Raw genomic sequence first — 11220 nt, 5'->3', positions numbered from 1 at the left:
AAACATCATCTCAACAAAATTCAGTGCTTCTACACGACTCTTTCCAGCTAAATAATATTACCATAACTTGAAAGCCTCAGAAGTTAGAAGATTTATTTTCAATACAAATTCCTAACTAAGATTAATTCGCAAGCGGTGTATTTACACTACCTAAAATCCAAAAATGTATTCCTTTACATTAACTTTTGATTCAATAAAGCACACTTAAAAATGGTATAAAACCCTGTGACAGCTGGTTCTACTTCTTGAAGCACCTCTGTATTTACATTATCACCCTTTGCGTTTTTACAGTCACACACTTGAATATTTGAATATCACAGTAATTAATCAAAAAGTCAGAGAAATAAGCAGCACATACAAATAAATCATCGATCGTCATCGTCGGTCAAGAAACTATAAAGCACGTCCACATCGACCCCCCAGCCCGTAACCCCCTGTCAAATCGAAGGAACCCATTTCGCTTTAATAAAGTTGTCAACCCACGATACTGGCGTGTGAAGCGCTCTTTGAATATACACAGTGGGAAAATTTGTGGCTTTAAACCACCGAATAAGTAGTTAGTAGTCAGTAGACAGTATTAATAAGCTGAAAGCCATAAGCTTGTATAATTTTATACACCCTTTCTTCAGTCAGTGCTGGGAATTTAATAATTTTAAAAGGTTTTTAGTATTAATTATTAAAATTTAAGGGCAATCATCTGCTACTTCTTTCAGTGTACTCTTTGTGAATTGTCAAGAGGTCGTTTTGCAATTCGTTTTGGAGTGCTTAATTGTGCGCCCATAACGGTAAACGTAGCGAAGGCCGAAGAATTTTAGGACTCCCCCTTTTCAGCCCCCACGAAAACGCATTTTATGAATGAAAAGCGGGAGGCGGAAAGCTCGACTTATCCCCTGAGCTTTGACTTTAGGCCTCTGGGGAGCTTCGCGGAGGAAACCCAAAAAGTGCGCGGAGCTTTAGTGCGAAAAACACATTTTCACCAAGCACATTTTCCATTCTGTTTGTTGTTCTCGCTGCGTGCGGTTTGTGTTCTATTTATCTCGAATTTGTAGGCTTTATCCACCAGTTATAGTTTGCCAAGTCGGTTGCCTTTCCCCAGTAACAGTAGTGAACGTAGGATAAAACGGACTTATTACCTGAATTAATATTCATAGCCGCGTGTCATTCCAAAAATGTGCGAATGGCATCATTTGGCCAGGCCAAAAAGCAAAGACCCCTGTGATATAAGCTGGCCACAATGGGCATAAAAAGCTCCATGGCCAGTGAATCTGAGCTTTCGTCCCGTTAGTCGCATCATCAGCTGACCCGGAGCAACAACAACCTGTGCGGAGGCACAAAGTTTCGCGCTAAAAATACCCAAAGTTCATGGTCAACGTCCTGGGCGGAGCGGGCTGATTGAATCCCTGATATTGGCATCCCGAAATGGCCTTGATTCGCTGCTGCTTCGAGCCACCGGAACTGCCTGAGTTCTTCGACAGCTTCGTGCAAAAGTGCACGGATCCCAGTTGTAAGTACATATAATGAAGGAGATTTTCTCTAAAAGTAAAAATATTTATATAAATTAATAAAATAAGAATATTGAAGGCAAACATGTACGAAATATTAAATGTTAAAATAGTTTAAAGGTTGACTACGGTTTATAGTTAATTTGTTACTTCTTAACTATTAAATAAAAATAAAATAGCTCCAGTTTTTGTTGATTTGAAGTGAAATTCAAAAAGCACATTGTAGCCCCGCACAGTGGGCATCATTTGCAAGTTAGCAGATACAATTATTATTTTACAGTATGGCAGTGTTCTTACACCGCACTCTACACTGTATTTGCCTGCACTAATCGCACGGTCACACCTCTTGCCTATCGATAAGTCGGCCGAGAGTGTCTCATCCACGAAAGGAAAACAAAAGAAAAGTCGCGCTGCGCTCTTTTATCGCTGCGTTTTATTATCTAATGCCGCGATAAACACCCAGAGAAGCGAATCGCGACGCCAAAATGCCTGGTAAGCTGTCGGCGCGCTCAGGTGTCATCAGCTTGGCGTGCCACGGGCCATTGAGCCAGATGACCTCGCCACCAGTCAATTGGCCAGGAGGAATGACGACACCGACAAATCGATGGAGTTGGGTGGTGCTCTGTGGGGCAGCGCGGAAGTCGGGCGGCGGAAGCCATCAACCTACGAGCGATGAGCCGTCCAATCATTCAAACAGCAAAACTATAGTCCACTGGGGCAATTATCGCGATAAGATTAAGCGGAAAATGGTGGTCGCACCCAGTCGACCCGAGTCGGTTTTCACACCACCACTTTCGCCTCCACCACCATCACTCTCTCCAGCGGAGCGGTGGCGCCATGTTCACCTACCGCTGCATCCACGTTTGTCTGCCTAATCCCTCTAACCGCTGTGCATTTCCCCGCGCTCTTCTAGGCTGCTGTGGATGCTGCTCAGCGCTCAGGCCGCGCTACAAGCGCTTGGTCGATAACATCTTCCCGGTTAACCCTGAGGACGGGCTGGTCAAGTCGAACATGGAGAAGCTGACCTTCTACTCGCTGAGCTCGCCGGACAAGCTGGACCGGATTGGGGAGTACCTGTACCAAAAGGCCACCAAGGATATTAACCGAAAGCGCTATAAGTAAGTGGGTCAAGAACTTGCTACGTAATCAGCTTGTTAATCTTTACTCTTGTTTAGACTAGCCGAAATTGCCATGGAGGCCATGGACCTGCTTCTGCAGGCTTGTCATGCCCAGACCACACTCAACTTGTTTGTTGAGTCCTTCCTGCGGATGGTGCAAAAGCTTCTGGAGGACTCGAACCCCAACCTTAAGATAATGGCCACCAATTCGGTAAGTCTTCACTTAGTGGAACACTTCACTTTACTCTACTCACTCCTCTGCCCTTGCAGTTTGTGAAGTTCGCCAACATCAACGAGGACACACCATCTTACCATCGACGATACGACTTCTTCATCTCGAAGTTCTCTTCGATGTGCCACAGCGATGCGGCTAGCATGCGTGACAGTCTGCGTCTGGCGGGAATCAAGGGATTGCAGGGCGTCATCCGGAAAACAGTGTCCGACGATCTTGTGGAGAACATCTGGGAGGCGGAGCACATGGAAAAGATTGTGCCCTCGCTGCTATTCAATATGCAGGTGTGTATTCTTAGGGTCTTGAGCCTTGTCCAGCCCTTCGGCGATGGATACAGTCATCCATCCCAGTTGCCTGTCTTATTGGCCAATTATTGTACTAATTTCGATGTATTTTGCATTTCGTTTTCGTGTATTTTGTTAATGCAAACCAAACCCAAACCAACCACAACACAACCAACACACAACAACAACCAAACAGTTTTGTGTAAACGTTATGTTCGTGAAGAAAAATTTACTGGCGGTAATGATCAAATCGAATTGTTCCATTACATAACCATATTAGTAAACTCTGACTAGTAACCTTTAGCGTCTGTTTCGGTCTCAATACTAACACATTTTTTATCACTGTAGTCCGGGGATCTAACGCCCGTAGAGGACGCCACCAATGTGACGCCACCGGCCTTGGCCGAGGAAGTTCTCCGTGAGCTGGTGGGACGCGCCTCCTTCGGACACATTCGCAGTGTACTAAAGCCGCTGCTGACGTAAGTAGCACCCCCGCGAAGAATAGCAACTCGTTGCTAATCAGAGGTTTACTCTTTCTGATTTACAGCCACTTGGACCGACACGAGTTGTGGGTTCCCAACACATTTGCCATTCACACATTCCGCATCGTGATGATCTCCATACAGCCACAGTACTCGTATACCGTTGTGGAGACGCTGATGCAGCATCTGGACAACAACTTCAAGTCCTCGCCGAAAACGCGCACTTCGCTCGCTGTCGTTCTGTCGAAAATTATAGCTATTGCAGCGGGAGAAAGTGTCGGTCCCTCGGCCCTGGACATCATCAACAACCTGCTGACCCACCTGCGGACGAGTGTGAGCACTACCAGCGAGATAACACCAGAGGAGTCACAATATCAGGAGGCGCTGATCAACGCACTAGGCGAATTTGCCAACCATCATCCCGACTATCAAAAGATCGAGATCATGCTGTTCATCATGAACACCGTGCCAGACCTGTCCAAGAAGAGCAAGGGAGATCAAATGCTGCAGAACATTCTGCTTAAATCACTGCTCAAGGTTGGCACTCAGTACAGCACCGTCTCCTTCGAAAAGGCATTCCCCGCCTCCTTCCTGCAGCCGCTGCTCAAGATGGCACGCGCTCCACACAATCCCACGCGCATGGTTGTGATGCAAATATTGCAGGCCCTTCTAGATCGTCATCAGAACGAGCAGGTGCTCAGTAGCGTGAGTGTGAAGCCATACCCGGCTCTCTCCCAAGAGCCGCCGTCGCGCTCCGACATAATTTTCACGCACAAATACGGCGCCAACATCATGCAGGCGTTGATCGACTCCATGGCATTGTCGGATCGGGTTGACGCCCTGACCTCCAGTTTTAATACCGCTGCTCTACTCATCGTGGAAATGTCCTGCAACGAGACCGTGCAAGAGTTTCTTCTGTTTATCCTCGGGTATGATTGCTGTGGTAGTATCTAAAAAACATTCTTATCGTGTTGTTCCACCTCCTGCAGAATCCAGCAGGTAGCCTGCACCGTGGACACTCTGGGAAACGTGCACAAATGTAGTCTGCACGCCATCTCAATTGGCCTGCTGGTGCTAATCTCGCGTGTTAGTGGCATCAACAACCTTCTGGAGTATGCTCAAAAGATAGTGGACGCACGGCGCGAGGAGGCCAGCCATTTCCTTCCCCCACTGCTCGAGCCCAAGAAGCTAGCCGGAAAGACATTCAATCTACAGCTGCCGCACTTGGCCATAGATAAGTTGGCGCTGGGCGAGTGCTTGCAGAACGCGGGCATGGACGCCCAACGCCTCAACACCGGTGCTCCGTACTCGCTTAACCAGACCGATCACCCAGGTCACCGCCACTCTTGGGTGGAGTCGGTAAGCAACCAGCTGACGCAGCGCAACAGCTCAGCGGATCTGACGGTGTACAACGGCGATGTGGACAGCGTTAGCAGCTCGCCGGGAGTGTGCAAAAAGCTCCTTGCGCCGGAGTTCAACTTCGATGCCATGAAGCGAGCACTGGCGGAGCCAACTGAGGCCGCTAAGCGGGAGCAACGCGAGCGCCAGATGCAGATAGTGCGCACCTTCCGCGAGGGCGAGTTTGACGACCTTATGAGACGCACAGAACCTAAGGTGAGTGAAGAAATCAGATCTCTTCTTTACAACATAGTGCTGTGTCTAACTGACACTGCTAATCGAGTTAGAAAACAAATGCTTGTGCTTTTAGTGTTCTAGCACTAAACAACTTCGTACGTAAGGAACTCTAGATATCTGGTGCAGTGAGCTAAAACATTGTCATGTTTCCATTCATTTACAGCACGATCTCATCCAGAACCGCCTTAACGAGCTTTTCAACTCGCTAGCCGTGGAGCGTCAGATCACGCAAAGCGACACCAAGTCCAGTCAGTTGCAAGCCAGCAATGAGAAGCCCATCTACGAGACGAACTTTCCGGAACTCTTCTACTACTAAACCGTATCCCTCGAACCGAAAACGATATGCGGCGAATATTCTCTAATCAATTCATGTATATCTATAGCTGAGAAAGCGAATTTGTTTGGTGTCTGTATGGAACTAGGTAAATCTTATTAAATTTTTTGTTGTTAATTGCAAACAATTCAATTGTTAAACGACCCCGAATATGTACTTTGATTTAATTGTTAGACAAATACATATATGTATACATATATATTTTAGACTCGTGTATTCAGATGATTTCAAATTTCTCCCAAAATGGGACGTGCTGTAAAAAATAATAGAGTAAGGTCGGCCCATTGCAACAGTGCCGCCAAGGCGACGTCAATCAGTGGACATTCGATGCTAAAGCAAAACAACGATTGCAATGGACGCAACCCGTTCTTTCAGTTTCTGGCCTACTTTCGAAAATGTTCCAACAACTGCCTTGGCCACTTGCCGTCGGATCGGGTAACTCTAATTGCCGGCAAGGTGTGGAATTACATGAGTCTGTCGGAGAAAGAACCCTTTATCGCTGCTGCGCGAAGATTTAACTACACGTATCGATCGCGGAGCAGAAAAGTCAACTGGGTCCTGGCGCAACTGCGAAAATCCGCTGCTGGGGAAGAATGCCGACCACAGGCACAGTGGATGTTGATGAACTTTTTAAAGTCTTGGCAGGAATCTGTGGTGAGGAACCTTCTCGACCTGGATCACAATCAAAACTAAATCAGAGCAGATTTTTATTAAGTGTAATCTTTAATAAATGATCACTCAAGGTAATAGTTACTGTGCGTACATTTAGCGAGTAAAAATGTGTTAGGGACAGTAATTACATGCGTTGAACTTGCAGGATTCGAAGACGCTTAAACCATAATTTCTTTGCCGCGTTTTTTCTTGTTACTTAAACATAACAATTAATCTTTAAATTCCAAATTTACAAACTATTTGCAACGCCTACATATTGTGCGAGGGCACTAGAGTGTGCGTCTACTCCATTTAAGTAGATGACGTAAAGCGTCATTACATGATACTAGTGATGTAAACGATATACAAAAATATAGATCTGCGCATTCCAAAACGATTGCGGATATGCTTATACTCGATGTACAAACGTCTAGATGGAGTGATCAGCCGTAGCTAATCGCGATGGCGATAAACGAATTTACAAAACAACTACAACGAGCCCGAACTGCTGCGGGTAAATGAACAAAAAAATGGTGGTAGTGGTGGTACTGGTATTGGTTTGGTGGACTGCTCAGCACGTGCTCAGCACGCCAGTTGTCCGCAGATTGCGCCCGTTTCGCTAGCCGACCAAGCGATTCTGGGCCGTGGGGCTGGCGAGGATGGCGTCGAAGGCTCAGAGTCACCAATGAAAACGGCCGAATCATCAGCACTGGACGGGGACAGCGGTCTGTCGCTGTTTGCTCCGATTTCCGAAATGGGTATGGAGAGAGAGGTTGTCGCCTCCTCGCTGAGCGGAACAATTTCCTTGAAACTCTGATTCGGTGGCATTACCACCAGCATGTTTATTGAAATGAGAAGTGGATGCACCAACTTTGGGTCTAACACCATGAGTGGCACCTCCTCGTTCTTTTCGAGGCTAAGAGAACAGATCTCGGACGTTTGGGTGAAGACTGCCTGGCGCTGGGCGTTTATCGAGGTCACCGTGGTGCGGACCATGAACTTGCGTTTCGTCTGCAGGCTAAGCACTCGCTCGTGCTCGTGCCGGTGGTGCCGACGAATGTTCAGTCTACGCGAGTCCATGATCAGGATGAGATCCATGCCAAAGTTGAAGCCCGTCCAGCGCCACTTCTGGTAGCCAGGCTCAAGCAACATACGTCCGCATCGCATGCAGTTCTCAAAGAACTGCTCATCGTCCAGCTGCTGAGGACTACTGTGAATGCAGAATAAAAGGATTTTAGTTTTTAATGATATAATTCCAGGAGAGGCTTCAGAAGACTTACCAATCCTCCTGCCCATGATCGATACGTAGTAATGCATCCCAGTGGTTGTGAATGTGCCGATACAGCCACTCCTTGGGTATAATATTGTCATTGTATATGATTTTTAGATCCATGTAGTGGTTGGTCAGGTACTGGGTTCGTAGCTTCTGAAAGACCTTCACATAAGGCTGCCCCTCGGGCGTGGCCAAGAACGAGCGTTCCTCCGAGCGGCTGGTAAAGTATGTCCACTGGACGACATCACCACTAGGCGCATGCGTTTCCACGCCGGCATTAACCAAAAGCTCCTGCGTCTTTAGCGCCTCCGCCCGCTGGACCGGGTCCTCTGGATCGTAGTCGGGATGCAGTCGTAGGAACATCCATGTGCGCAGTAGAGTGTACAGCGAGAACTCCGTCTGCATCACATACAAATCGGGACTGGCGGTCAGGGCACTCATCAGCTCAATGGAGATGTGCCTAAGCAGGTTCGGTTGCTTACTATAAATGCTTAGCAGATTGATCTGGAACCACTGAAAGGTGGACTTCTTGACTCCGACCACACCGTACTGGCAGGCGGCCTCGTAATACTGGATAGCTGTCTCCGGACTAATGTTATCCACCATCACCTCGGCACACTTGTCGATGATTCCGTCTAAGTGGAACAACGTGGCTGTGGCCAATACCGAGATAACATCTGCTGACTCGATTTCGATCTCATCGGAATACATGGAACCAAAGACAGCATCCAGGCTAGCAACGGTGATCCGGTCGTCCAGGATTGTGATCTGAATGAAATTCTGCTGGGCTTCCCGCCACGTCCCATTGAACATAGTATAGAAGTATGGACTCTGGCTCAGGTACACCTTATGCAGGTGCCAGACCTTATCCAGAGCCATGACAGCCACATCCGAGTTCTTTTCCTCCTTGAAGAGCGCCTTGTATATGTACTGGGTGGTAGTAAGAAGTTTTTTTCTGCGGAAATTAAGCAGGTAAATTAAATTACCTTAAATTAATTAAGGTAACCACTTACTTTTTGGGCTGAGTGGTGTCTAACTGGGCCGGATCATCCTTCCCCAAAGATGAATCAGTGCTGCGCTTCCGCTTCCGTCGATTGCTGAACACCTCAGCGACGTTCATATGCATGGATCCCACTATTTGACCCATGGCTGAGCGCAGGAATTCTTACTCTGAAACAGCATATATACAATTTTTTTTTTAGATTTCCCTACATGAATAGAGTTTACAATAAAAATGCGGTCTGTTATCGATCTGACAGATTGCGTGTTGATGGTGCCCTCAATGGAACCAGTTGACCCAGTTTCATTCCGCCAAACTGTAACGCCAGCCGCTGTTAAGGCGGGGAAACCTTTCCCGGGTGGGCGAACATTAGTGTGGGCGACTTTACAGGCCCTAAAACCAAGTGGAAAGCGCATCCATTCATAAACAATGGTGATGTCATAAGATATCTGAGCAGCGATGCTCGGAAAACTTAAAGTCATTTGTAGATTGCAAGTAACTGAACTGATATCTAGCTTAGTCTTTTTGATTAGGTACGCAATAAGCCCAAGACTAATTATTAGATTTTACAAGTCATGTATCTTAGTATTTTAGTTTTTAAAGGTGTGTATAAAGGCAACATTTATTTTATTAAGGTCGACAAAATGCAATTCAATTTGTAGAGTCTATTAAGATTGTGTGCATGGAATACATAATGTAGTAAGAAACAGAGAAGCATCCGTTCAAAGCGATTTTAACGACCTGAACCGCACTGTAGCGCAAACATATTTGGGTAATTTTAAAGGGGCGGGACTCTATAATTAGAATGAGATCAAACGAGCTCGATTCCATGCGCGTATATGTTGTGTTTATGCTTTGCCGCCAAATGCTGGAACTGGACGAGCTGATGTAACCATGTCAAGGCCGCGTTGGAAGCTACTGCTACTACACGTATATATGTGTATTTGCTGCCCATAAACAATCAAACGGACGCTTTCGTCACCTCATTGGATCTCATTGATATGGGCGACCGGACAGTCTCGGACTATGGATATCTATTCGGACGCAGACTAAGCATAAAATAATGATGATGATGATTTTGCCGTGGTGGAGAAAGGTTTGTTTTGGTGTGGCGCAGTTCCGAAAACAAGAGTAGTGTTCCAAACCGGTTCCCAAAGCGTGTATTTCTTATAAGACCAAAACAAGACGATTGCAGCGCTTTAAATTACGTCACCACTTGAAGCCAGAGAGCAGAGAGAATTGAAGATTGAGAGGGAAACAAACAAAAGGGGGATGACCAAGACCACCAAACAAAGCCGGACCTCCAAGTATAACCCGAGTTTCCAAAAGTCGTAGTTTAGAAATTAAAGGAAGGTTTAGGGTAAACATACATGTTATTATAGTCAACTATTTTTAATTTTTTTGAAACATTTGCAGTGCCTGAAGCTTTTGTTTCGATGGTGGTAAGATAAAGTGCATTTCCAAACGATTTTAAAACATGTTTAAAATAAACTTAATAACAAGTTTTCACGCTTGACAGATTTTATCTACTGCACCTTGGGGGATAAGGTTTGCTTTCGAAATGTATCATCCGGAAGTTTAAGTTTATAAAAACGTAAGCATATGATCTTCTCTTTGAAGACCCACTCCAAACATTTTTAAAGGAGGATTGTTCCACTTTTGAGATAAACTAAACACATGTAAGATACTCTTTTTTTTACACATGTAAGTTAGGGAAATGACAAAAAAAATTAATGTAGCCCAAGGAGTTAACGGCTAAATAACGTGGGTGATCGTCGGAAGAAGCCAACAAGCATGGGCGGAGACTCGAACTCGAACTCGCGCACTGATTTCGTAGGGAATTCCAGTTGCCTTAGACGACTGAGCCACCGCGGCTGGAAAATTTGGGACGTCCGAAATCGGAGAAAGGTGTTTGAAGCAGGTTAATATATGTGGTTAACCTACAGATAAGGCTACAAGCAGCACTCTTTTATTTATGGATGCAAAATCAGCTGATTGACAGCTTAAAACGCTTATTTACGATGGCCTGTTGTTTGGCCCTGATAACACGCGATTAGCGATATGGAAAACGGACCACCAGACCATCAACTTTTTCTCACTTTATATCCCCATGTTCCTGGCTGCGAAGTGCAGTTAATCCGCAGCTATAAATAGCAAACAAAAGTGAATTCGGTGGGTGACGTAGTTGGGAATAACAGAGAAGGGGTGGGATGGATACGTACTAAAGAGATAGAGAGAGAGCGACAGAGAGCGCGCTAACGAACGACGCAAAACTGAAGGAAACAAGGTACACAAAGGGGAACTGATAAACGAAACTTACTGTAAAACTGCAGTTACAGTGCCGTACTTTTATATAACAGCAATTGCACCCCACGTTCACTGGCTTCGTTTCAATAAATAAAATAAACACGGGCTAAAATTCTACGCGAGTCTGATTAGGCATGCGGTTTAAGCCATTTCAATTCCGTTCGCTGTCAATTTTATCTCTGTTTTGCTGCAGTTGGCTCTCCAAATCTTTTAGTTATGGTCACCCTACGATAGCAAAGCATGTATTTTGATTGCATCGCTGCTATCGATGTTTGCGGATTGGCGCTTTAGCGTTCGCACCGGTCACACTTACCGTACTTTTTAAAATTAATATTTACTTTACGATGCGGAAGCACAAACCTATCTTGAGTTGCTCCTTTCGAAGTAAATTTTAAAAATAAT

The 11220-nt window shown here is 45.7% G+C and overlaps 3 protein-coding genes and 1 non-coding gene across 10 annotated transcripts; 2 read left to right on the top strand and 2 right to left on the bottom strand.

Annotated features, from left to right (window-relative positions):
- The first annotated feature begins 991 nt into the window (after nucleotides 1-991).
- Nucleotides 992-5794, top strand: stmA (stambha A). 6 transcript variants are annotated; one of them, NM_001014513.2, is made up of 9 exons: nucleotides 992-1504; nucleotides 2416-2620; nucleotides 2678-2831; nucleotides 2891-3136; nucleotides 3333-3374; nucleotides 3485-3615; nucleotides 3684-4547; nucleotides 4608-5232; nucleotides 5417-5794. In NM_001014513.2, the coding sequence occupies exons 1-9, from the start codon at nucleotides 1420-1422 to the stop codon at nucleotides 5567-5569; spliced, it is 2505 nt and encodes an 834-aa protein (NP_001014513.1). In that variant the 5' UTR covers nucleotides 992-1419; the 3' UTR covers nucleotides 5570-5794. The 6 variants fall into 6 exon arrangements, with proteins under 6 accessions (NP_001014513.1, NP_724710.1, NP_001286211.1 ...); NM_001299282.1 differs by lacking the exon at nucleotides 992-1504 and adding an exon at nucleotides 1860-1994; NM_165624.2 differs by lacking the exon at nucleotides 3333-3374.
- CG30356 (uncharacterized protein) lies at nucleotides 5795-6332 on the top strand. Its single transcript, NM_165623.2, has one exon. The coding sequence runs from the start codon at nucleotides 5831-5833 to the stop codon at nucleotides 6278-6280; it is 450 nt and encodes a 149-aa protein (NP_724709.1). The 5' UTR covers nucleotides 5795-5830; the 3' UTR covers nucleotides 6281-6332.
- Nucleotides 6297-11038, bottom strand: gcl (germ cell-less). Of its 2 annotated transcripts, NM_001299281.1 has the most exons (5): nucleotides 10832-11038; nucleotides 10611-10655; nucleotides 8525-8681; nucleotides 7519-8466; nucleotides 6297-7445 (listed from the first exon to the last, which is right to left on the bottom strand). In NM_001299281.1, the coding sequence occupies exons 3-5, from the start codon at nucleotides 8656-8658 to the stop codon at nucleotides 6821-6823; spliced, it is 1707 nt and encodes a 568-aa protein (NP_001286210.1). In that variant the 5' UTR covers nucleotides 8659-8681; nucleotides 10611-10655; nucleotides 10832-11038; the 3' UTR covers nucleotides 6297-6820. The 2 variants fall into 2 exon arrangements, with proteins under 2 accessions (NP_001286210.1, NP_724708.1); NM_165622.2 differs by lacking the exon at nucleotides 10611-10655 and having other exon boundaries at nucleotides 6297-7448.
- Nucleotides 10231-10391, bottom strand: snoRNA:gcl-a. The gene has a single exon (NR_048066.1). It is a non-coding gene; the product is annotated as a snoRNA:gcl-a (small nucleolar RNA).
- Nucleotides 11039-11220: the final 182 nt, after the last annotated feature.

This window comes from Drosophila melanogaster, chromosome 2R, assembly GCF_000001215.4.
Source record: "Drosophila melanogaster chromosome 2R".
Lineage (NCBI taxonomy): Eukaryota > Metazoa > Arthropoda > Insecta > Diptera > Drosophilidae > Drosophila > Drosophila melanogaster.
The sequence above is the reverse complement of the archived record's forward strand: the minus strand, read 5'-3'. Positions and strand labels throughout refer to the sequence as shown.

Bases quoted from the DNA above. Each gene is read 5' to 3' on its own strand.
- gcl (NM_165622.2), bottom strand. From the start codon at position 8,658: ATGGGTCAAATAGTGGGATCCATGCATATGAACGTCGCTGAGGTGTTC. The intron at 8,467-8,524 runs GTAAGTGGTTAC...TAATTTCCGCAG, and splicing joins GACACCACTCAGCCCAAAAA to AAAAAAACTTCTTACTACCA. The intron at 7,449-7,518 runs GTAAGTCTTCTG...CTGCATTCACAG, and splicing joins GATCATGGGCAGGAGGATTG to TAGTCCTCAGCAGCTGGACG.
- CG30356 (NM_165623.2), top strand. From the start codon at position 5,831: ATGGGACGTGCTGTAAAAAATAATAGAGTAAGGTCGGCCCATTGCAAC.
- stmA (NM_001014513.2), top strand. From the start codon at position 1,420: ATGGCCTTGATTCGCTGCTGCTTCGAGCCACCGGAACTGCCTGAGTTC. The intron at 2,621-2,677 runs GTAAGTGGGTCA...ACTCTTGTTTAG, and splicing joins ATTAACCGAAAGCGCTATAA to ACTAGCCGAAATTGCCATGG. The intron at 3,616-3,683 runs GTAAGTAGCACC...TCTGATTTACAG, and splicing joins GTACTAAAGCCGCTGCTGAC to CCACTTGGACCGACACGAGT.